This window comes from Melospiza melodia, chromosome 3, assembly GCF_035770615.1.
Source record: "Melospiza melodia melodia isolate bMelMel2 chromosome 3, bMelMel2.pri, whole genome shotgun sequence".
NCBI classification, from domain to species: domain Eukaryota; kingdom Metazoa; phylum Chordata; class Aves; order Passeriformes; family Passerellidae; genus Melospiza; species Melospiza melodia.
The window spans coordinates 69,335,418-69,361,381 of NC_086196.1; the positions used below are offsets into that span (position 1 = coordinate 69,335,418).

The 25,964-nt window shown below is 47.9% G+C and overlaps 1 protein-coding gene across 1 annotated transcript in view; it reads left to right on the plus strand.

Moving 5' to 3' along the window:
* The window catches only part of VASH2 (vasohibin 2), a 34,770-nt gene that overhangs the window by 508 nt on the left and 8,298 nt on the right, over positions 1 to 25,964 (plus strand). The window contains exons 2-5 of the mRNA XM_063152164.1: positions 4,876 to 4,964; positions 7,263 to 7,319; positions 16,371 to 16,445; positions 24,978 to 25,359. Coding sequence (XP_063008234.1) covers positions 4,876 to 4,964; positions 7,263 to 7,319; positions 16,371 to 16,445; positions 24,978 to 25,359 — 603 coding nt within the window. The remainder of the gene's footprint in view (positions 1 to 4,875; positions 4,965 to 7,262; positions 7,320 to 16,370; positions 16,446 to 24,977; positions 25,360 to 25,964) is intronic.

Sequence of the window (25,964 nt, forward strand, 5' to 3'; positions counted from 1 at the left end):
GGGGCTGCGGGTGCTTAGGGGATGCGCTGGGTGTCCTGGGGAACAAGCAAGAAGAAAATTCCTCGTTTTAGCTTGGGGAGAAAAAACCAGAAAACAAAAGTTAAATCTTCAGGGACTGAGTGAAGCATTTTGTGCAATTTCAAGCAGGTTTTTGTTTTGCTTTTGGAACACAGGTGTTTCCTTAAACACAGCGTTGCTCCTCAAATGTAACAAGGGATTTGAAACTCAGACATTTCTTTTCCAGTATGTGGAAAGATTCCAAATGCTTTTGTCTGATATGTTCCTCAGTACAAGCCCCAAATAGCTCTGCCTCACCCAAGTCTTTTTCCTCCAGACAGCAAATAAAATGTTGATGTCTGCTGCTGTTCCAAGGCTTCTTGACACTGTGCTGCATTACTGCTCACAATGTCTTTAACACTCTCTGCTTTGGCAGATTTTGAGCTTGATTCACTGCTCACATCAGGCAGCATTAATGTGAGCTGACCGCTGGAGTCTGGCTTGGTTCATACCCCTGTGTGTGTTGGGGTGAGATGGTTGGGCTGCTGTTGTCATGGACCAAGCTGTCAGTGATACTGACATGAACCATATGCCTGTTCTATTCATGGAGTAGAAAGGAAATTCTGTGCACAGGGAAGTTGAAATCTTGTTGTGTAGGGCTGTATTGAGAAGGTGCTTGTCAAATAAGCTGCGGGCTGAGAAGGCCTTTCATCTCTCTTCTGCAATGTTCAGTCTAGTGTAGGTGCAGAAGGGACCATCTCTCTCCTCTCTGCTCTCCTTGTGCTGGAACCAGCCTTTGTTTGGCTGGGGGAGCACATCCAACTAAAGAATAATCAGGTTATGCTGAGTTTGTGGTTCCTTGCTGTGGTTCATCTTGTACTTACACAAGCACTTGAGGTGGAAATGAAGGGGCAGGGACTGGGCAGAACTTGTTCCAGCAGCCTGACCAGCTTATGCCAGTCCGGATGGCCTGCAAGCCCACTTGGTGTTAAGAGATGGCAAAGCACGTGCTAGACTTGACTTTCATCCTTTACTTCCCAGCTCCACAGCATGTAACTTTTACAGGAGACACCCTTGGTGACTGACAGAGCATCTGGTGAGGGACATGCCAGTGGCTCCAGTGTCTGGCCTGCACACTGCATTCCTGTGGGAATGTCCTAGAGAGTACTGCCCATGGCTTCTTTCTCAGTGCCACAGCTCTGGGATCACCTCTGTAGCATCTGTGTAAGCTGGGCAGAATAAAAATGTTTTGAAATCTGCCTTGCCACATCATTTGATGTTGATGCTCAGTGCCCAGTGCTGTAGGAGTTGTACTCCTCCAGCAGTGCCTGGATGCAAAATCTCTGTTACAGTGATTAGTTTCTTCAGGGGCAGGAGAACCTGGTGCCCTCTGTGACTAAGTAGCTGTTGCTGGCTGAGTGTGGCACCTCTGGGGTCAGAAAGTAGTTTGAGGACTGTCTGGTCCTTATTAGGGCAGACAGAGCTCGGGTGAGCAAATGAAGGTTAGGGGCAGGGGTTTTTTTGCCAAAGTGGTAGTGGATTACCAAAGTTGTGATGGTAATTTCTGGGTCAGAGTAGGAATGTGAGTGGAGACTTGTTCCTTAAATGGTGGTACAAATTATTTTAATTGGCTTGTGCTGCAGGGTGTGTGTCACCCTGCAAAAGACCAGGTGCTGCTGTTTGGGAGTTATGAGGGAAACTCGTGCCTGTGAGAAGATGATTTGTAATCTGCTTGCATGGGTAGTTGGTTCAGGCTGAGTGAGTGGCATGTGCAACTGCTCCATTTCTGCATCTGATCTGTTCCTAATCCCTAGTGATGGGAGAGAGTTTTCATCCCCTCTCCAAGAAGCTCCGCTTGATTGCTCTAATCATCTTGGCATTAGTCTCAGCAATCATACACGCAGGGTGTAAGTAGCTCCTGACTGTGTCTGTGAGGTTTGTCCTTACTGCAATGAATGCAAGCTGCAGAGGTGCAGGGCTGCATGTCTCTCAGAGGCAGAGTCCTTACACAAAGCTGGCTTGTCTGCAAGGGCACTTTTGGAACCTGTGGGCTCCCCACCTCTGGCTGTTGGCTTGAGGTCTGCAAATAGTGCAGGCTCATGGTTTGGAAGGGCTGTGCAATCCTTTACTTGTTCTGTGATCTTGGAGGTACTTGGAGATTGTAATAAATTAAACCTCTCAGCAGCTTTGAGAACTCATGCCTGTCAGCTTCATCTGTGCTGAGTAACAGAGTGCTTGCAGGGGGAGCTGGTAGAAAATTACTTTTTGGTCATTAAGTGAGACAGTGGATTTGGGCAAAAGGAGTTCCACACAGGATGTCTGTGGTAAAGTGAGACTACAGCATTTCCAGCCATGGGATGAGTCTCCAGCTCTGCCACGTGGTCTTGCACTGCAGCAGCTCCACTGTCTGGAGCTGCAATTCCTTGGAAAGACTGATATAAGGTCAAGGCTTTTCATCTGACTTGCCTCTGAATTTCACTTGCTTTTCCAATTCATGGCCTGTAGTGCTGTGTCTGCATTTCCTCTTGCCATCCATGACCTCTTGCCTGCTCCTTGCTGCTCTGGATGCATCCCAGGAGCTGGAGGGCTGCATCCTCAATGGAAACAGAGCTGTGCTTTTCTGCACTTGTATCGTGCAGCCCTGGCTTCTGCTCCGTGCAGAGTGGGTGCCCAGATCAGTCCTTCTGCAGCTGGGGCAGAATCAGGGAGGGAAACATGTTTGGAGGGAGTGGGAGTGGTGTGTGGCTCCCCAGTGCCTGGCCTGGCTGGCAGCATGGTGTGTGTCCTGCCTGCCCTGCGTGGAGAGAGGGGAGCAGTGCTGCCCTGTGTGGCATCAGGCTTATGGATGCTGCTCCCTTCTTGTCTGAGATCTGGAGGCGCTTGAGCCTTCTGGCCCAGCAGGCCTGCTGAGGTAACTGGAATGTGTTCTAGCCAGTGGGAAAACCCTGGTTCTCTTTTCTAGGCTGTGCTCTGGTATCTGACACCATCAACCTCCTTGGATAATGTGATCACCTACCTTGGAGATGGGGAGCACCTCACCTGGAGTGTGAACCTGTCCCCTTGGTGAGGGTGGCCTCTGTGGGTGTCAGGAAGGGCTATGTCTGTCCACACTGCTGCTGTCCCTGTGAGATGCTGTCCTGGCTCCCACAGCAGGGTGAGGGCTGGGAGAAGGATGGAATCCCCGCCTCTGCAGGCCCCTCTCTGGCTGGGGCTCCCATTGATCGGGTGTTGTGTAAGTGCAGGCATGCACCTAGAGCTTCTGTATCCTTGAAGCAAAGGACCGAGTGTATTGGAGCAGAAATGGCCCTCCCAGGGAGGTGTGACAGCCCTGCCAGAGTTACCTTTGTCAGCTCCTTGCTGCTTCTGGAACCTGAGCCTTATCTGGTGCGTTGAGGCCTTCGTGCTGGAAGGAACAGGTGAATAATTCATCCAGCCCAAAGGGGCTGGGTGGGAAAGGAACCTGTGGAACCAAAAGAAAATTCCTCTAATGAAGAGCTTAGGCATGAAAATCATGATTAAGAAGTGCTAATGAGTCTTGCTCATAACTCCCAGTGGTGAGAGGAGACAGCCCATGTGTGCAGCCACCATGTAGCACTGGGATGGCGGGGGCGAGCTGGAAGCCTTGCCATCTGCTTGCCACTTACAGTTTGTTTCTGTGTGCCAGGAGTGTAGGAGTCTCTGGTTTGGTGTTTTCTCCCTCCTTCTCCAAGATGTATTTACTGCTTTGCTGTAGTAACTTGCTGCGTGTAGTAAATTCTGGGTTTTGTTGCCTTGGGATTACCAGTGCTCATTCTCTGAAAGCAAACACACAATCTTAACAGAGATGGGAACTGGAGAGGACAGTCTTTGTGGCAAAGATGCCCCATACCACCTGAACTTGCTGTTCTTATCAGTAATTGCTGACTTGAAGTATATTAAGGACAGTGATATGTCACTTTATGAGCTTTAAACTGGTTACACCAGTGTGGTCCCACAGACACTTTTCTTTGCACCTTGTCACAGCTGCCCAAATTGCTGGTTCCTGAATTTGAGTCTGCATTAATATTCAAATTGCTTCCTCCACTGTGTTTGTGAGAATTGTGCTGACTTCTTTTTAGTCGTGCTGCCTACTTTAATATCTGCTGACCCCATATTTTGCAGTTTCACCCCTGAAATAAGTGGACTTGGGACAAGGCTGTGCCCCTTTCCTGCATGGCTGCAGGCTCAGGAGCCAAATAGCTGTGGGGATTAAACGTGGATTGAGGGCCTGCCTTCTTAAAATGCTTAGGCACAAGCAGATGTCTTATGAGATTTTGGAAAAATCCCATTATGTTGCCAGTCTATATCTTTAAGTGTCTTAATGTCATTAAATATTTGGGTCCCAGGTGGTCTTCTAGGTGTTGTGCTCTCCCTCCCCAGCAAGCTTGCTGCAGACATATGGCAGATGGGGAATTATGCAGCCCAGGATCCTTGTCTCCTTTTATCTTTCTCTTGTGGTAAAGGAGGCCAGAAATGAGACTTGAAATGGCTTCCAGGGGGAGGGAGCACAGCAGAGTCAGTACTGGGACTCTGCTCATCCAAACTGCCCTGTGCTGGGGGATGGGCATGGGAAGCAGAGGCTTTCTCTACTGCACTGCCTGCCTGCATAGGGGGTGTTTGAGGGATGCTCTGATGATCAGCCTGCCTGGTCTCTGTGCAGGGCAGGGCTGGCTCTGCTGCTGGGCAGCCCCCGTGGTCAGCAGGATGACTTTGCCTGATGCCTGAGCTCGCGTGGGGCTTAAGCCATCTGTGCTGCAGCGTGGTGTTGCACTGAGCACATGCCACTGCTCAGTAAATCACTTATCTGCTCTGCAGGGAGCCCTGCCTGTCTAACCTCTTCATCTTCTTTCTCGTGTCCAGCCCTCAGTGCCGCCAGTGCCAAACTACAAGCTCTCCATGTCAATCCCAGAATGGCTCCAGGCAATACAGACCTACATGAAGATGCTGCAGTATCCTTCTCCTATGTGTGTTCTCTGGAATGAAGGCTGACTTGTGCCTGGTGTGAATTAACAGAGCTCTACTGAAGCTTTAGCTGGTTGCGAGGGCTTGGGATCATTTGGGGGTAAAGGGATGCCTCCAGGGATTTGTGATAGCTCCAGCAGCACTGAGCTTGTCATAGCAGTCCTCTGGGAGATGTAATAGCTTTAAATTATACTGAAAAATTTAACTGGAGTGACATTGGTGGGAATAGAAGTGCTTATTTTGAAGTTGATGTATGAGGATATTATGATTGGATCATGATGCCTGGAGAAATAATATGGTATCTTGTCATAAAGCCACTAAGAGGGAGCCAGTGTTGTGTCAAACCCTCTCTCCTTGTGCCTGGGCAGCCCCTGGGGATTGCCTGTGTGCTCAGCCTGCAGGGAGTGCTTGTCACTGGGGTGGGGGGCACAAGCAGCTGTCCTGACCCCAAGGTGGGCAGGCTTGCCTGTGACACAGGAACTGACTAAAGGCATCTCCCTTCCACATGTTCCACCTTGCTTGGGGATTCATCAGGGATCTACACATCTGTCTAGCCTGTCTGTCACTGCCTCACGCCCAATTCCTGCCTTTCCATTGCTGACAGATAATTTCAGGGAAGGTTGCTGGCCCAGATGCTGCTCTTCTGTTTCCCTTTTTTCCTAAACTCTGCCTTTCTGTGTACGTGGGGAAACTGGGGGGATGAGGAATGAGTGTGAAGTGCTGGTAAGGATTAAGAAGGATATGGGAGGCAGCTGGAAGAGCATCCAGAAATAGCAGGCGTGGTGAGCTGGGGGCAGTCGTGGCTGGGATCAAGGCGGGCCTGGAGCTGCAGCAGCTGCCCTGGGCAGGGAGCCTGGGCCTGCCTGCTCTGCAGGGAGATGGTGCATTTCTCTTCTCTATGGCAGCCACTGGGCCAGGACAGGAGGCTTCTTGCTCCCTGGGATTGTGCCAGAGAGGATACCGTGCCATACAGAGCTCCAAAAATGACATTATCCCCTACCTCCCCCCACAGTGGATTTGAAATCCTGAATTCTGCTGTGTAGCAGGAGCAGGCCTTAGGCACAGGGTTTGGGTCTGTGTTCAGAAAAACTTCAAAGGGGGGCTGGGGAGCAGCGTCTGGGCTTCCTTTGAGGGCTGCAGGACGTGTGCTTTGTGCAGAGCACCCTGAGAGGGCCTCATGAGTTAGTTTTGAAGGCAGGAGGGAAGTAAAGCCTTGTTTGTGGAAAGCTCTGAACTCTAATTGAAGTCAGTTCAAGCATCCTGGTGAGAGCTGGAGTTTTTATTTAGGCTATGGTTATACATCCAGCAGCTGTGCTATTTATACCTTGCAAGCAACTCTCAGCTTCCATGGGGTCACCTGCTAGTGTCCTGGTAGCATCAGTTTTACTGGCATGAACATTCCGATGGGAATAGAATTTAGGTACTAGATACGAGGTTAGGAAGGAGATTCAACTGGAAAAGTAACCTATCAAAAATAAGGGCAGTGTGATTTTTTTTTTTTTTTACAAAACTTAATTGGGTTTTTTGTTTTGTTTTTGTTTTTACTGAACAGATTGTTTTCCTGGTCTGATTTATTGCATTGCTGTTTGGACAGAAATACACAAGGAGCAGGGAAGAGGCTGCTTCTGTTGATGCTGCTAGGAAGGTGGTGCTGAGATTTGGTTGACTGTCTGCTGGCATCATTTGTGATGAACTTTTCTGCAATTAGTGTTAACTAATGACCTTGGCTTGCACGTAGCTGGTTGTTTTCATTTCAAGAGCATCGTGTTTTTAGAGAATGGTTTCTATTTTTTAAGTGTGAAGGGATGCACCTGCAATGATTTTGGTTGACAGGTCACAGGTGAGCCATGAGGCTGATGGAGTTAAAAGACTTCTAAAGGAAATAAGTTTTTTCAGACCATGGATTATGTTGATTGGTTAGGGTAAGCTATGAAAGCTTTCTCTTGCCCATGTGGGAGACTTTTTTCCAAACTTGCAACCTAGTAGTGAGCAGGACCTAGTGCAAAAGAGAGTCTAAAACCTTCAAATGCTGAGTTTGAGTGTCATTTTAGATGGGCAACCTTAAAACATGATTCTGCACCTACTGCTGTTAATAAGTCATATAAAATGACAAGTGACAAGTTTTGCTTTATTTTACATGCCATATGTTTCATATCTGAGAGTCAACAGCTTTTACTGTCTGTTTTGTGTTTCAGCAGGACCTCAGAACTGAAATTCACCTTTTCAGCAGTGTTATTTTATTGCTTGGCTGTTCCAGTTCCTTTCCCTTAACAGGCAAAATGCAGATACAATCACACGGGAACACAGTTCTTCGAGATCAGAAAGAGCAGACCTCTGAGTGGGTAAGTGCCACTGGAATTGCTCTGGGGTCCTTGTCCCTGATCAGCTGGCATTGCAGCACATGGCATGGGAGGGCTGTGTCCTCTGTGCTCCTGTGGCAGGGCCAAAGCTGCCTCTGTTGCTGCCTTTGCAAGGAGTGTCCCAGCTTGCTGCGGGGTGCCAAAAGGACCATCGAGTGGAAGGGCTGCTCTTACTCAGCAGCTGTGTGGGAGCTGCTTGGCTGCAGGCCAGAGCTGCATGCACAGGGCTGGGAAAACTCTCTGCTTGTTGGTGTTGGGCTGGGAGGGCTGGGTGCTTTTCTGGAAACTGAGTAAGTCCTGATATTCTGGTTGTGCTGAAATGCCCTTTGCAGGTGTAGGAAGGGATTAGCTGTGTGAAGTGCAGCAGGAGTTTGGACATCCTGGGCACAGCAGTTTTCCCTGGAGGCTCACGATGGACTGTTTAAGTTGTGTCTGTGCTTCTGCCTTGCTGCTTATCTTGCTGTTTTGTCCATGTGGTGGGTTTGTGCTGGCTGGTGATGAGTTGTGCAGTGCAGCTATGAACATGTGCCCAGGGAGCCTGGCAGCAGAGAGCTGGGGTCTTTTGTGTGTTAGAACTGCATCATGCTTGGGACAGCTCTTTAACAGAACCTAATAAATTAGCAGGTTAGGGCAGGAAGGGTGTTGACAGCATTATGCTTTTATTTTAGGGTGAAATTAAGATAAGCAGAGTATAATTACTCCCATAGACTGCTCTGTCCCTAGCTCTTTCCATTTCTCTGTCAATAAACTAATGGTCCCTCACTCTAAAATTCCAGTTCCCATCTCAGCTTTGTGCTTCAGGTTTTCATCTTGCTGACAGCAATCTTTCTCACCTCCTTTATCTAATGTTCACTGGTCTGGTGGAACTTGTTTAAAACAAATCTTGTGCCTCGAATGATAGATGAGTTTACAGAAGCTTAAACCAATTTTCAAGCTGCTCACTCATTTTTAAATTTGTCCCATTACTTTTTTCAAAGGAAGTGAAGGATGAAAATGAATTATGCTCAGCACTTACCACTTAAAAGGTCGTTGTCTTCCTGGGCTGGATAAAAGCCTGGCTTAGAGGATGGTGCTCTTTCCTAGAAGGGAACAGATAGAGTGCTCACAGCTGGATATGTGCCTGTGGCTTTGAATCACCTCCCAAGTGGAGCCATTTCCTCTGTTTATCTGCCTTAGTGATTGCTTGGGGGCCAGTGTCTGACTCCTCTCTTGCTGCTGCTGGGAACTGCTTGGAATGGGGTGGCAGGACTTCTGTGGGGTTAAGGATGGTGCCCCTGGAAGTGTCCAACCCCTCAGGGGCTGCCAGCTCTCCAGGCACAGTTGCCTGAGCACGGTGTGTGCTGACTCAAACAGTGTTAAATCCTAAGAAGGGCTGTGCTGCTTTGCTCCTGGATTGGGTGGATGGGAGTGCTGGGAGGAGTGGAGCTGTCAGGAGCACGAGTTGCTGCCCAGATCTGCTGTTCTGCTGTAGGCTCTAACACTTGCCTGGGCTTGGTTTCTCCAGTTTTGAGGAGGAGAATGCATGCAAAGCTGCATGAAGTTCCTGTCATTTTTATGAAACCAAAATTCCAGTTGTTTTTATGAAACTTAGAGTTTCTGGTTTGGATTTCATATCTTTTAAAATTTACCTGGCCAAGTCAGGAGGATGGGACCAGACTATTTTTAGTGGTCCCCAGTGACAGGACAAGGAGCAATGGGCAGAAGCTGGAAGTTCCATCTAAGTGTGAGGAAGAAAATGTTCACTTTGAGGCTGACAGAGCACTTGAACAGACTGCCCATAGAGGTTATGGAGTTTCCTTTTGTGGGGATATTCAAAACCTACCTGTGCAACCTGCTCTAAATGAAACTGCTTTAGTAGGAGGGCTGGGCAGCTGGTCTCTGGAGCTCCCTTCCAACCCCAGCTTTGGTGTTTCTCTGTGAATAATGCATTGAGGTGTGCACAAAAGCTTCCCTTTCCTTCATCTGGCCAGTTTTCATCAAAGCTGAAAAATCACTCACACCTCCAAGTTATTTTTCCTGGGAGGTGTGTTCTGCTTTGCAAGAAATCTGCTCCCAGCGTGGCAATGACAGGTGTCCTGTGCTGAGGTGACAATTTTTGTGGTGTGAAAGGTCTCGCTTGCTGCAACACAGTGTTTGGGCAAGCTGATTGGGCAAGATGCTGAAGGCCTCCAATTGCCACTGGCTCTTGAAAAATGAGGCTGTTCCCAGGGCTTTATTGACACTAAACATATTGCTGATTTCATAATGTGAGGGCTCAAAGTGTTACGAAATCTTTGGCAGCCTCTCCTCAAGACAGCAGTGGTTGGACACAAAGAAGCTGAGTACTAGATGGAAATTGAATATTCATAAATTCATGTCAAAGTGTCCTAAAGCAGCTGGGGCATATTAATGAGTTTTCCTATTATGGAGGGAGGACTAGATATTGTAGAGATTTACTGCCAGCATCAATGTGATGTATGACAAAATAAAAATGTGTGGCTGAGCATAGGAAGAACAGCATAAATTATCTATGTGTGCTCATTAAGGGATATAGTCTTGCTATAACTCAGTATTTACAGTCTCTTTAAAGAAAGTTACTCTTATTATCAACTTGAATTTTAGAGTGCCAGACCACCACGTGGATTGTCTAGACTACAGATAGCACTTTTAGCAATGCTAGATTTCTGTTGGCGTAGCTGTGTGAGTCAGGGTGGCAGAGCTGTGAACCTGTAAACTTGGTGTGCTGTTCTTGTTGTGCTGGCAAACTGTGTCTGAAAATGTGCCTGGGTCTCACCTCTCCTGAGTTGGCTGTATTTGCATAAAATCCAAATTTATGGGTGTCGCTACATCCACTGTAGGAGTGCTTTGCTTACACAGTATCCTGGGAGTGCCCTTCACAGGCTTCATGATGTGCCTTTTTGTACTGAATAGGTAAAGGGCACCCTGTGAAGTTCAGCTCTGCTGATCTGTGTATGTATGCATGTGATATGAATGTTTCAGACACCAGTAGGACTGGTTCTCCTTTTCCCATGCAGGATTGTGCTGGCTAAACCTATATTAGACTTTTGTTGTTATGACCAGTCTGATCAAAAATGATACATTTGACTGACATAGTCCTTCTTTTAAAACTTCCAGGCTTGGATCATGTAAGAGCTTTAGGAAAAAAGTGAATGTGTGGATATCTAGTAATATCTGTAACTGTGAATTCAATGTCAACAAGCTGTTACTACTGGGTTTGCAAGGAGAGATAAGCCCTCTGGAAGCTTCTGTTCTAGGATGCAGGCATGAGGCACGATGAGGAGCAAATCCCTTTATCCTCCACAGAGGATCAGGGGAGGTGCAGTGTTGTTCTGTTCCCTCCAGTAAGTGCCAGCTGAACAGGGGGACCTGCAGCTGAGGCAGAAACTGGTGTTTGGGTGGGTTCTGTGCTCTGTGAGGAATTGGAGCCCAGAAGCTGCTCTGCGAGAAGGGAGAGCCCTTCAGTGGCAGCAGATATGATGTGTGATCAGTTGCAGGGAAGGAGCACGACAGGAGCTGTCACGTGGCAACAACGCAACCAAATAACAGGGAAGGGGACATGGGGGATAATACTGTTTCCACACACCATGTTATTAAGGAACACTGATGGGGCTGTAAAGAAAAATGGGCTCATAGCATTTCCAGACAAAAGGCTGCAGAAGGCATTTGAACATCTGCTTCTCTCTCTCACAAAGGGGATGTTACAGATACGGTGGGGTGTTCAGCATGTGGTGGAAATGCTTTTGCTGTTGCAACACTGTTTTTGAGAGGATTCACAAGATCCATATCTGCTCTGCTGTTTTATCTCCTTTTACTCCTGCTGGTGCCTTTCACTTCTCTCTCGGCTTCGTTATCATGAATGAAACTGTCAGGAGCCTTAAAATCTCCTTCTCCCGAGTTTTTCTATAGACCTCATGCAAATACATGGGTCTGTGCAAGGAGAATTTTGTGGAAAAATATACTGGAGGATCTCACTAATAAAAAAATTATTCAGTCTTGTAGGAGTCTTTCTGGTGAAGGTAATGGGGAGCCTCTCCTAAGCATGGTCATCCCTGAAGGGACTCCAGTGTGATCAGTGCCAGCTGGTGAGATCCTCCAGTTTTGGGCATGCTGAATGGTTTTAAGCTTTTTCTAACCTGTATATGAAATTGGGTGCCCCAAGAGAAAAATCTGGAAGCAAAAGGAATTAATGATTTGTGTGAGCTGTATTTAGGCGCTGCCATTTTGAACAGAAAGCATCCTGAAGAGGCAAAGTCAGCTCCTTTCAGGGCCTCTGTTACTGCAGGAAGCAAGGGAGATAGTCCTGCTTGGCTCCTGAAAACACTGAAAGAAATTTGAATCAATTAACAAGGAAGTATCACTATCTGCCAAGGACTAGGTTTGAGGGAGGAACAAGCAGCCTGTTCCTGTTGGCTACATTTGTTAAAAGGCAGAAGTGTTCCCTGTGGTCTGGAATAGAGATGTGCCTGGCAGACATCAAGAGAGTGGTGTCAATGCCACAAGGAGGGGAGCTGCAGGGTGCTGTCTTTGGCTGTAGCAGTCTCTCCTGGAAGAGATGGACTGCCCCCAGTGCTCACTGCAGTGTTGGGAAAGGGTAACTGTGGGCTAATTCCCAGCTGTCTGATGTATAAGACTAAAGAATAGCTATATATGGGGCTCTTTTCAGGTAACTGTCAAGATTTAAAGAAAACCCCAGAAGCAAACTCTCCTAAGGCAGGGAATTGAAATGCTTGATGCTGTTTTTTAAATTCTTTTCTGCCTTCCTTAAATCTCCTTTCACAAGTTTAACTCCAGAGTTTCTGGTCACTATTAATATCTGAGACAATGTGATAGGAATTTAGGAGTGAGGGAAAAGAGGGAAAGGACAAATCAAAGAGCACCTGAATTGTGCTGTTTTCACATGAGCTGAATGCTCTGTCATTTGCCATAAGTTGTTTGTCATAGATCCCTTAGAGAGCTGACATGCAGCCTTGACCATTAATATTTGTGTTAGAGAATGTGGGGAGGGTGGGTGCTGGGGAAGGCAAAGATAGCAGCCTTTAAAAAGAATAAGGGAAAAGATAAGTCTAGGAACTTTGAGTTTATCTGCAGTTCAAGGGAAGGGAAAGGCAACATTAATAGCGTTGCCACTGTTCGTTTCTGAGAATTTCCTTCTATGAGCTTTTGCAAACAAGGGAGAAGACGTGGATGTAATAACTCCTTGTTTTAGTGTGACTTTTGATAAGGCCACATCTTATCTCTGCAGATAAGGCAGGGACCTTGAGTCTAAATAAAACTATTTAATGGAAGGACCCAACTTGGTGGAAAGCAGCACGTAGGAAGTGGCACTTTACCAATCTTGCCTCAGAGATCTTGGTAAGGTGGCACTTTACAATCTCTCAGCTCAGAGATTGTCAGAGGTGTGCAGTGTCTGTCCCAGCTCAGTTTTTCCTTAATGGTATGGGTAGGACTAATTGTATCATGATTGCAGTCCAGGTTGGACAAGGTGACAAGGCTTTGACAAGTGGAACTGGGATATTCAGAGTGATCTCTTGGGCTGGAACAAATGGGAGATAATTTAGTGAGGACAAATGTAATAGGAGAGTTTGGGAGTAGCCAGCTGTGGAGAGCAAAAGTGGAGTTTGGCAAAGAAGAAGATGAGCTTAAAAAAATAAAAGAAACCAAATAAAATTTACCAAAAAAGCCCAGCCAAAAAATCCCCACCCCTAACAAAAAAACCTCCCAACCAACCAACAAAAAAACCCCACCAAAAACACCAACAAAAAAACCCAACAAAAAACCACCAGAACCCGATTCAGTGTGGGCCAACAGAGAAAAGCCAACACCATGCTGGCTTGGTTGCAAATATGCACTGAAAGATGGATTCAGAAGGAAATTGGTCTGTTTGTACTGTTGTGGGCTTAGCCAAAGGACTGTGAGAAGTGAGTTGGTTGAAGGGATTCCAAAATTGAAAGAAACAAACATTGTCCTAAAATCATAACCTCAGGGGGAGTGAAGGAGGAATTAAATAAAAATTGGTGTCTGCTTTCTTATTTTTACAGAGGAGAAGGTAGATTACAGTCTTTTGCATATACAAATGTCTGTAGCAAGAGGAGAGATGATGAATGGTCTCCATGCCCACTGTGGAGAGCCAAAACAGCTCCTCATTTGATTTGCAAAAAGGGAAGGATTTAGTTTAAACATTAGGGGACCTTCTTAGAGGCAAGATTAAGTATAGGATAGATTAGCTGGTGGGTTCCCAGGCTTTTGAGAAGCCAGTTGAAAGCAGACTGAAAAATAATCCGTGGGAAGTGATTTAGATTTGGCTTGTGCTACCTTGGGCCGAGCAGTGGCTTGGGGATCCTCCAGGGGCTCTGCTTCCAATGCAAACACAGGGTTCAAGGCCATGCTTTGACTCAAGCTTGTTAAAAGTGGAAGGAGAACTCTCAGTGGCTCTTGAACTGGGTCATGCACACAAACCCTGAGGTCTGTGCTGGAAATGCAGAGAGAAAGCAAACTGTTTGCAGAGTGCTCCCAGGGGTCCAGGGGGGCTGTGTGTGAGGGCACAGCCTGCCCAGACGAGCAGTGGCTGCTGCTTGGCTGACAGCTGGTGGTGCCTCCTGAGCAATGCTCCCTTCTCACAGACCCTCCCCACTTGTGGGAACCCAGGACATCCCTCTGGCTGTCCTGAGCAGCCAAGACCCCTGCCAGGGGGCTCAGAGACCCTGGCACAGAGCCCAGATCACCTGTGGTTTTGATTATGACCCATGGAGCAAGTTACCAACCTTGTATGAAGATCAGCAAGCCACAACAGTTTAAGTAGAATAATAGTGAAGTTATCATGGAGTAGAAAAGTAGATTTTAGGGTTTTTGGTATGAGAGTTCAAGAAGCAAGATGGAAGGGACTGGGTGTGTCCTGCCTTTCTCCTTCTTCTTGGCCTCCATCTTCTGCTGTGATGTTGGCACTTACAGATTGGTTTAGAGTAGAAGCTCACTGTCTAACATAGGTGATAGGTATTGGGAAGTAATTGTAGACATTGTATACGTAGTTTTAGTATAAAGACATAACACCACCCTGGGGGAAAACAGAGTGCCTCAAACCGTCTTGCTGAGCTGACCTCAGCAGAGCAAGAGGAAATTTTTTATAGACAAGAAACAATAAACAACCTTGAGACCAAGAAATGAAGAGCCCTGACTCCTTCTTCAAACGCTGAGCTAAGAAAAGAGACTTTCCAACTGTTCTCAGAGTCACTCTGACCAGCAGAGACCCTGACACCCACTGTCCTGCTCCACTGGTGTCTCTGAGCTGCCAAGTGCCCCTGCATCCCTGGATCCAGGTGCAGGCTGCTGGGTGTGCCTGAGGAGGGGATGCTGGCTCTGCCCCTGCCCCTCAGACTGTGTGAACCAGGCACAGGTCACACCAAGTGGCTTGCAGGTAAATGCTTTTACAACTCATGATGAACATTGATAATAATAATTTCTTTTTTTTTTTTTTTTTTTTCTTGTGACTCCCTTGTGGTTAGAAGATAGGAAATCCAGTGGATTATCTTGTTTATGGATACCTCCCGTGCCTCATCTGCACATAACAAATCTGAGACAGAGACAGGGCTTTGCAGTGTCCAGTGGGAGCCTCTGTGGGCGATGAAGGAGCCCCATTGTGTGCCCTCCCCAGGGCTGCTCTGTGCTCCCAGCAGTTCTCTGGGGTTCTGTGCCTGATTGTGAGTGTGGAGGAGGCAGGCAAACTCTAATTAGTCTTCTGAACAGCAGGCAATGTAAGGGGTGGTTGTTTACAAATGAAAAGATAATTTCTAACTTGGATAAATGGGACATGAAATGGCTGTGACAGGCTGTAATAGCAGTGGAAGCTCTGTTGTCACTTGCATTCAACACAAGGTTTTAAATGCATGAGGTGGGTGAATCAGAATGGGGGGGGAAACAGACTGATGTTTCAGATGCATATTTTCATAATCTTCTCTAATACAAATATTTTTGTCATTTGATCTTGTATTTCCTTAGAGTAGGGATCTGTTTACAAAGCTCTTCCCAGACAAAGGATATGGATAGAGAAAAAGAAAAGTTATCCTCTGGCTGAGTTTTCAGCTGTGCTTTTTTGGGGGGGCAGTTTTTTGGTGTGGCATTGAATGTGATTCTTCTGGCCTTTTTTAGGCTTTTCCGTTTTATTTTGTTTTTTTTCAAACTGTCCAGGATTTCAGGATCTGTTTGTGGAAGGGTATGGGTTACCTACTAGGTTAATAGTGCAGTGTCAGTCTGGCACAGCAGCTTTCTCAGCTGACCTTAGTTGGTTGTCACAGTGCTGTCCCTGTCAAATAATTGTACTCCAGAGATGGTGTCTAGATTGTGCCTAAACTTTGGGAACTTGCAAAATCCTGGGCATGTGTAGTTTCCTGCACTCCTGCAGGAAATTTTGTGGATTTTTCCACTTTCCCTGTCCGCAGGAGATGTGGGGCAGCAGCAAGACAATAACTCAGTTTGCAGGGATGTGAAGTGTCTGTGTTGGTAGAGCTTTCTGCATTGCAGGCTTTGATAAAAAGGCAATAAATTCTGGTCTGCAGCTGTAGCTATGGGATTATGGAGGCATTTGTAGCTCTTAGGGGGGCATGTAACCATCCTTTCTCTCTCCTGGTTTGTTTGTTTGTTTGTTTGTTTGTTTTTCCTGCAGAGGAGAGCCAGGATTATTTTGAAAGTAAGCTGAACTCAGTCCTGCTCTGGGATTTCCATGACTGCCAGCTCGTGCAGTTCAGTGGGCTTTGTGTTACAGTCTGAGGTGATGCTCAGGGAGTTGCTGCCAGATGCAGAGAGGACTGCATCCCTCCCATTCACCTTGAAATCTTTCTTTTTCTCTTTCTTTTTTTTCCCCCCAGTCATCCTCCAGAAGTTAACAGGACTCCAACAAGTCACTAAGGGGAGAATCAAGTTCCCCAGCTCTTGCTGAGATGAGAACTGGAGGTGCCTGGCTCTTGGTGTATGAGGGGACCTTTTGATTCCTGTCAATTGCTCCAGCCGGAAGGACTGAAAACTGTTTTGTTTTTGTTCTAGGTTAATGGAGACAGCAAGAGAAATGACCAGGGAGTCCTTACCTATCAAATGCCTTGAAGCAGTTATCCTGGGGATGTATCCTTTCTTGTGCCTGTGCCTTTTTCCACTGAAGCTCTGCTGAATGCATTGCCCCTCACAGATGGTGTTTGAGAGGGCTGCAGCCAGAGTTGAGTGCCAGCAGCTTGGGGAGCTGCCCTGGTAGTCATCACCAAGGTGCTGAGTTGCCTGGAATTGTAGGTGCGAGTTGGGATGCTGTGTGCCAGCTCATGAGTGTTGTGACTTGGCCATGCAGGCTTTGCCTCCTGCCCTGCTAATCTGCATAATGTCAGGATCTGACCCAAAGTGCCCAGATAAGTCCCTTTCTGCACAATCCTTGTTTTCTTTGTTAGCATTTCTCTGTTGGTTGTTGTTGGAGCTTGGTAGCACCCGAGGAGGTGGGTTCTGTTCTGTGTTTGTCTGATGTTGAGCTTTTGTCTCTGAACCTGCAGCTGTGCTTTGTGCAGAAACATGTGTGTGTTACAGTTAAACATTGGAGCTTCCCCTTCACATAATGCTTGCTTCCCACTCACTCTTCAGTCATTTAGACACTGATTGCTTCTCCACCCACTGGTGCTGTCACTGATAAATCAGCCTGCACCATCCTCAAACACTGGAGGAGGGCAAGGCAGGGCTGCAGGAACAGATTGCCAGACACATCTTGTCAGAAATGATCAAGTTTCACTTAAAACAAATCCCAACTGAAAATAAGCCCTGGAGCAAGCCATCTCCTGGGATGTCTCTGCAGTGTTGTGCTGGCTGCTGCTGCCCCCTCCCGTGGGACAGGGAGCTGGCAGAGCCTGGCAGGTGGTGCCTGTGAGAATCCATGGCTGCTAGGGCTGGGAAGGGCATGGGCTGGGCAGTGTGTGCCAGGGATAGGCCTTGGATTGCAGACTGAGAGGTGGCTCTGGCTCACAGGGTTTCCCTGGGAATGCTGACAGGCTCTGCATGAGCTGGAGGGATTGGGGTCCTGGGGGCTTGATGTCAACAAGAGACTCAAACCCCCTTCAAAGCCCTTCCAGAGGAGAAATCATAGAATTATAGAATATCCTGAGTTGGAAGGGACCCACAAAAACCATGGAGGTTCAGGCCCTGTGTTGTCCAAATGCTTTTTGAACTCTGTCAGGCTGCCTGGTGCTGTGACCACTTCCATGGGGAGCCTGTTCCAGTGCCCAGCCACCCTCTGGGTGAAGAACCCTTCCTTAATACCCAACCTAACCCTGACACAGCTTCAGGCCATTCCCTTGGTCCTGTCACTGGCACCACAGAGCACAGACCAGTGCCTGCCCCTCCTCTTCCCCTCAGGATGAAGGTGTGACTGCAGTGAGGTCTCCCCTCAGTCTCCTCCAAGCTATGCAAGCCAGGTGACCTCAGCCACTCCTTGTATGGCTTCCCCCCAAGGACCATCTTCATTGCCCCCTTTGGGATGCTCTCTAATAGATTTATATCTTTTTTATGTTGTGGCACCCAGAACTGCCCCAGCACCAGAGGTGAGGCTGCCCCAGGGCAGAGCAGAGCAGGACAATCCCCTCCCTTGCCTGGCTGGCCATGCTGTGCCTGATGCCCCCCAGGACATGGCTGGCTCTCCTGGCTGCCAGGGCACTGCTGGCTCATGTTCCCTCTCTGTGGTGCTGTTCTCCAGCCTCTCATTCCCAGTCTGTCCACACAACTGGGTGTGCCCTGTCCCAGATGCAGAATCTGGCACTTCCCTTGGTAAACTTCATAGGTTGGTGATCACCCAGCTTTCCATTTTGTCAAGATCTGTCTGCAGGACCTTTCTGCCCTTGAGGGAGTCAGCAGCTTTTCCCAATTTTGTGTCATCAGCACACTTACCAAGCATACCTTTGAGTCTTGCATCCAAGTAATTTGTGAAGATGTTGTACTGGCCTTAAAATGGAGCCCTGTTGAAGCCCACTAGTGAGTGGCTGCCAGCCTGGTGTGACCCCATTTGCTGTAAGCCTTGTATGTGACCCATGAGCCTGTTCCTTACCCATTGTGTTCTGTATTTCTCTAGCTGTATGCTGGATGTTTTGTCCAGGAGAATACTGGGAGTAACAATATTGAAAGCTTTCCTGAAGCCCAAAAAGTTTATATTAACTGATTTCCCTTGAAGTGATGTCAGTGGATCTGTTATACTTGCCCTAGTGTCAGGATTGTGTTCCAAACTATTGGAATGGGGGCAATAATCCCCAGGTGGAGTTGATGCTGCTCTGTAAGTCTGTATTTCTAGCAGTGAACTGATTATTCCACACATCACAGGAGCAAAGGGTGATTAATGGCCTATGGATAACCATGATAACCTGAAAGTGTTGTTGCTGGTTTTTTTGCTTGCCTCAAGCCTGACTTATGGGTTCAGTTTGGTGTTTTCGACATTGGTTTTTTTTTTGAGAAGTGAAGGAAGCAAAATAGTCAAAAGCTGTATTTTATACAATTTATTGTCATTTGAAGTTTCTTCAGACTTAAGATGTGTACGAATATTTCTGTCTCTAGATGCTAATTAAAAAACTCCAAACTTAGGGCAAACTTTTTTTTTTAATTTAGAAGGTTTAACCAGAGGAGTGTATGGGACAGGCTTGTCTTGCTAGGACTTCTGCATCCAGTCTTGGAAGTCTCTGTCTGAGAGCAGGGACTGTCTGCTGGCTGGTGGTGCAGTAACAGAAGCATGTAGGTTTACAAGATTCATGCACTATAAACCCCAGGTATTTTGCTTGAGATGTGGGTACACAAAGAGTGTAGCAGTGGTGAGGGGATGGGCCCCCTGAATTTGTGTGTCTGGGAAGTGGCTGGAACAGAGCCTGTGCCAGTATGGAACCCTGCAGTCCTGTGATGCACATGCAGCATGAGGGGTTTTGGGAGGCATCTTTGGCATGACAGGTCACAGACATATTTTATGAAAAGTCCTTTTGCTAGGATTTTTTCTCCTGAGAAGCTGAGAGGCCTCAGAAAGGAAATGTAAACATTGATTATCTGCTGCTGTGGAATGCAACAGGTGCATCTGTGATTGGTCTCATGTGGTTGTTTTTAATTAATGGCCAATCACTGTCCAACTGTCTCAGACTCTGGAGAAAAAATGCTACCGAAAGGATTTTTCATAAAATACATCTGTGACAGGGAAGTTTGCTGGTTTTTGGCAGCCATGAGATTTTGATGTTCAGCATTGCCCTCTGGATGCAGCCATGGTGAGGCCAGCAGCGTTCCAAGGTCAGGTCCTTTCCAGTGAAGATGTGCTTACCCTCTCCTGAGTTCCCAGCCAGTGCCTTCACACAGGCCTCAGCTGAGCAGCCCTGTGTGTGTGTGTGAACCTCTGGTTCCATTCCATGTGTCTGGAAGTGAGGTCCTGCTGTAATTTGTGCTGGCAGGCCCTGGGTGTTGCTTGGATACTGGAAAAGCTCAGCCCACTGAGCGACCCTCGGCGTGAGCCTTCCTTCAAAGGCCGCCTGGCGCAGAGCGGCTTAGCGAGATGTCGCTTTAATGGAGCTGCTCGCTGGCTTTTTTTAAAATTGCCTTTTACTGTGTGACTTCTAATAAAATGCTTCTATAATCCCTCTTGGTGCAGAATTAAGTTTTGCATAATTGCCTGTGCACTTGATCTTGGAGCGTTTTTATAGGGCACTGAGGTACCCTGTCTGCACACACCAAGGAAGCAGCTGCTCTGAGATGACTGAAAGCTCAAGCAGATCTTCCTGTATTATTTTGCAGCAGTCTGCACAACTCTTTTTCTCTGTGTAGCTGTCTGAACTGGGTTCATATCTCTCCTTACATGATCTGCTTGTCAGAGCCTAACCAGAAGCATTCCTCCTGCTGTCTTCCCCAGGGCATTGCTCAGTTCAGCTGTAAATCAGCTGAGTAATGGTGCATTCAGCCCACTCTTTCTGAGCAAAGATCCAATTGATTTGAGCTCATGAAAGGGAATAGTAAACCAGAAAGTGCCAAGGGAATTTTATCTGTGCTGCATTCACTTTATTAAAACATGGAGAGCAGAATATCAGAGGAGGAGAAGGAAGCTGCACACTGCATTCCTCCTCGGGGAGTCTTGCACAGTGTGTCCACATTGGCTGAGCATAAATCACAGAAATCACATCAATCACTCCCATTGCCTTCAGCATCCTTCTCCCAGTTCATGTGAGGTAACACTCAGACCCACACAGGGTATTAGAGCCCCTGGCCAATAATATCATTAAACAAGGAAGAGAAGAGCAAAAGTGTCTCAGGAGTGAGAAATCATTCAGTAGCTTCTGCAGTGTTCCTTCTGTGGATGCAGTCTGTGGAGGGTGTTTATCACCACTGGAGGCCTGGGTCCATCCATCTCCTCCAGGCCAGCAGGTACATCCCTGGGCTGGAAGTGAGGGTTTTCAGTAAGGGGGAGAATTTATTGCAGTCATTGCAGGCTATTGATGTCTGTGTAGTGCTCCTCTTTGCCTCCTGCATGCTTGTCTACAGCTTGACCCACTTGCTAACTGAAATATGGGAAAGAAAGATGGTGCTGAATGTCTGCAGCCCCTGTGGTGGCTGTGAAGAGCTGGGAGGGAGCTTTTAATTGCTTACATTGTCATGGTCTAATCTTTAGGTAGTCCCTCCTCTGACTGTAGCCAGGCACTGCAGAGCAGGTTTCTCAGTCTAAGGGATGTCACCCTGGCAGTCCTGCTTGGGGAAGCTGAACCAGCTGCTTGAGCCTTTCCTACATGGACCCTGGAGCTGCCAGGGGGAACTCTGGGCCCTCTGTAGACAGCATCCAGCTGTGGGCTCAGTAGCACTCTGCCTCACAGTAAGCAATCCCAAGCCCATGGGAAATGCTATCTGACTCCAGCTGGAAACCTCTCTGAGAGTTTATTGCTGGTGGTTGGGGGTCCTCTGAGCAGTTGCTTGGAAAACCCGTTCTTCTGGTTTTACTGAAGCCTTATTGATGGTTTTGAGATTTATTTTCCTCCTGCTCCACATGCTGCTCTGTGCTAGCAGCTTCAGCATTGCCAAGACCTAGAGCTGCTCCCTTCTCCCCAGCCTGCTGCCATCCCTCCAGCTCACTGCTGCTCAGTGGCACTTGCTCATGGCCCCAGCCCTTGGGAGTGGCAGGAGAGGGGGCAGCCAGGCACCCTGTAGTTTTCTGTGCTCATCTTGACCAGACTTCAGCAAAAACACCCTTGCTGGGCTCTTGAGGCATGAAGCACTGCCCCTTTTCAGGTCTGGATTCCAGCACTTGCTCTTGTTAAACCTTGTGTGGTTTGTGGTTGCCCATCTCTCCAATTTGCTGAGGTCTCTCTGCAGCACCTTTCTGCCCTTGAAGGAGTCAACAGCTCTTCTCAGTTTAGTGCTGTCCCCAAACTTCCTTTGAGTTCTGTGTCCATGTTATAATGAAGATGTTGAAGAGTCCTGGGAGCCCTGCAGACCCCCTCTGGTGACTGGACTCTGGGCTGATGTTACCAATTCTCCAGGACTTTCTTGTACCTGAGCTGTGAGCTTCTTGTGCTTCAGTTTCTGCCCCGTTGCCTCTTGTCCTGTTGGTTGGCACCACTGAGAAGAGCCCAGCTCCATCATCTTGACTGTCATGGAGACCCAGGATTAGGAGGCCACTGAGCTTTGCTGCAGCTGCTTTTGCCCTCTCCTGCTCTGCACTGCTTCTCTATTGTGACATGTAATTCACTCCCTGACTCTGGATCTGCAGTCACAGTCCCAGCTCAGAAGTGTGATTACAGCTGCAGCATTGCTGTGTGCTTGCCTTTTGTTTGCCACAATACAGCTCTCCTTGGGCAGAGCAGAAAGGAAAGCTGTAATAATGATGCAGGGACAGAGGGGAAGATCTGACATGCCTTTCCAGCCCATTTGCTGTGTATTTCATCTCGGGTGGGGACTCTCATTAACCAGTCCCTCAGCAGAAGCAACCCATACCTAAAGGTTAATTTCCACAGCAGTTGTTGCTGGGTTGTTTGATGGTGGGTAATTTTTGCCCTCAAAAGATTCTTTTACTCCTACTAAGTATTTAACGAGATTAAATTGCAACTTCTCTGAGCCCTTGTGGCAGAAGTGTGTATGTGTGGCAGGTGGCCACCAAAGCTTTGTATGGACTTAACAGAAAGGCACTTGGGGAGCAGAGTGAAAACCCTTTCATAATGAGGGGGGAAAATAGTGGTGGTGTTTGAAAGCTTCCTAGGTGTTAATAAAAGGTAGTGCTTTTTCAGTTACACAGAATGATAAATACAATGGGCTTTTGCAGGAATCAGTCTGTAGGACGCAAATGATTGTAACATGACTTTGATGTACACAGGATGCACCTTTTAAGGACCAAAGCAAGGTGACCTTTTAAATGAGGTGAGTGTGTGCTGAGTTTTCCAGTTGACATAATGGCGCTGGGCCCCATTCTGCCCTTGCAGTGTATTTATAATCTTTAATTATAAATCATCTACTGGTAGTGGGGTGAAGGTATTTTTCTTGGAGAAGCTAGTCCTAAGGCAGCAGTGATCCAGTGAGACCATCTAAGGCAAACAGAGCTGTTTCTGTTCTGTGTGGGTGATGTTGGGGTGGGCATTGATGCTGTAGGGTGTCTGTGTTTGGTGGCAGTGGGGCAGGAGGTGGGTGCACGTGGCCTTGCCTGGGTGACAGATGTGTCTGGCAGAGAGGTCTGTGCTCTGCTGTGCACAGTCTTCCAGACTCGTGGTCATACAGCCAGCATGAGCTGAGCCCACAGTGTTGTCTGTTCCTTTACCCTCTAATACGTTTTCTCCAGGCTGCTGAAGCTGATGACATCTAGCACTGAATACAGCTAAACATGTTGACATGGAACTGAAAATCTTCCCTGTGGCTGTTCCAAAAGTTCTGAGTCAATGTGGTTTTCTTGTCTGACTTTTTTTTTGTTTGTTTGTGAAACTCCTTGCTCTTGACTTCAGATTCTGGGCAGTTAATGGACCTCTTATTAGTTGGTTTGTGCATTTACCCAGAATCCAAAAGTTTGAATTTGTGAAATTCAACAAACACTGGGTGAAATATCCCCCTGAGAAAATGGTTTAGAGAGAGATGAGAGCCACTGGATACTTTTCATGCAACCCTATAGAAAGAAGAGGTGAAATGTGGGGTGCAGGCAGGGGTCAGCATCCCAGGGAGTCACACTGGTGGTGAGGTGGTGGCATGTCAAGCTGGGCAGAACCCAGAACAGAGTGCAAATTTTGTTTTACAGTCTTGATACAAAGGCTTTTTTGTGCTCTGTTTCCCAGCAGCTGTCTGGCAGCCGTGCTGTGCAGGCAGGGCAGGAAGGCTGGTCACAGTAACATCCCAGGATCTCTCAGCTGTGTGGTGGCTCTTGTTTCACTGCTGTTAAATACCTCCTTTTTGGGCATGAGGCATGGAGAAGAGGGGATGCTGGTGATGCCCAGAGCAGAATCCTGGACAAAGCAGGTTCCTGCAGCTTCAGTGGGAACTGAGCCCACTCCTCCATCTGTCAAGATGCCCTGACACTATCCTGGCAGTGCTGCCTTTTGGGTGGGGTATTTTGTAGTGGCAGCACCATGACCAGCTGACTCAAGGGATGGCTCCAGGGTCCCAGCAGGTGCCTCTGGCTGGAGTAGCCCCAGGCTGGAGCGTTTTGCTGCAGCCTTTTCTGGTCATCCCTGCTCCATCCCCAGGCGTGGGTGGGGGCCTCAGCTGTGGAGGGGAAGGCACCTGCTGTCCCAGGGCCAGGTGCCAGCACGTGGAGCCCGGCTGAGTTTCAGCTGTCCCAGGATTAGCAGCAGGGACCTGCGTGCGACGTAGGTGCTGACGCAGAGCTGCTCGTGAGGGATTCTCAGCCTGTCCTCTCCCTGGCACGGACCAGCAGCCTCCCTGGAGGTGACCTGCTCCCCTCCATGTAGCTCCCCTCTGAGCTCGCACACTGCACTGGCACAGAGCTTGGTCCTGGCCTCTGCACGTGGTGCCTTTGAAATGGTCAGTCCGTGATTCCAGGGACAGGGTTTGCTTTGTAAGAGTGTTTCTGACCATACCTCTGTGCTTATCTAATTAATTATTCATCTTGGACCTTTCCTTTGGTTCCTCTCAGCAAAGTGTTACAAGGGTAACATGCTGAAACACTCTGTATGAGGAGTGCAATGTCATTGGCCAGTTTACAGAAAGAAAGACAGACTGTCATCTTGGCGAGGAATAAATCCAAATTTCTTGATACTATTTGAAGACATGAGAAAATGAGGCTCAGTAAACTAAGTTGTATCAAACCCTCCAGAAAGGTTTTCCCTTTGGAAGTGTGGGAGTTTGATGTAGGTATCAAATGGGGAGCTTCCCCAGATCTAGGGAGGGTGGTCTGTCTTTGGTCGTGCTGACCTGAACAGTGTTGTGGTTTTATCTTTTTCCTCAGTGTGAATAAGAGTCATTTATTTTCCAAGCAGTGAAATGGGCTTTGGCAGCATTGGCTGTATCTGGGCACAGAGATGAATGTGAGATGAATGAATTCTCACACAGTGAGAATAAGTTTGTTTACAGGAAAGCGCTTTGCCTGGCAGTTAGAAACCCCAAACCTGCTGAAGAAGTCTCCCAGGTGTAATTGTAGCTGCTGCTCTCCCAGCACCGTTGTTGCCTTGATGCAGTGCACCCCAGCTACTTAACCAACGGGCAGCCCTCGGTGGAGCGATTCCCCATCAGCTTTAAAACCCACTTCTCAGGGAACTATTTCCATCACGTGGTGCTTGGCATTTACTGCAACGGCCGCTACGGCTCGCTGGGCATGAGCAGGCGCTCGGATCTCATGGACAAACCTCTCACGTACCGGACTCTGAGCGACCTCATCTTCGAATTCGAAGACTCCTATAAAAAGTACTTGCATTCGGTGAAAAAAGTGAAAATCGGCTTGTACGTGCCGCACGAGCCGCACAGCTTCCAGCCCATCGAGTGGAAACAGCTGGTCCTCAACGTCTCCAAGATGATGCGCACGGACGTCAGGAAGGAGCTGGAGAAGTTTGCCAGGGATATGAGGATGAAGGTAGGTCCGTGCACCTGGATGTTGGGCTCAGGAGGCAGCTGTGCCTTGTCCCATCCTGCATCCTTGTCCCCCTTGTCCCTTGCTGTGTGTCAGCCTGAGATCATGCAGGTGTGCTGAGGGGGTGCTTGCATCTCTCTTTTTGGTGTGCTTTCAAGCCCTTACAGCTATTTAGTTGAAGGATCTCCCCTTTAGCCTGGGAAACACTTGAACCCATACTTGTCCCTGGCTGTCAGGGAGCTGCTGCCCAGTTTGCTTTCCTCAATGACTTCAGAAGAAGGTGATTGGGAAGAATCAGCTTAGCTGGGGCTGGAACTGCTGGGAAGAGTGGCCTGGTTGCAGGTAGGGGGTCTGTGTTTTCCACCTGACCTGCAGGAGGTATCATGGGAAATCTGTTTCAGTAGTTGCCTCTTATAAATGGTGTTCAATTTGTGTTGAATCGGGGCTGGGTTCTTTTAATTATAACACTTGCAGGACATGCCAGAGGGCTGATGTCTACTACTCTCAGCTAAATCACAGAGTAGGTTATGTGGGACAGGCAAGTAAAGCAACTCCCTGATAGACTTCCCTGCTGGCTGGTTGGACTGAAGAGCTCATTGGGAAACAAT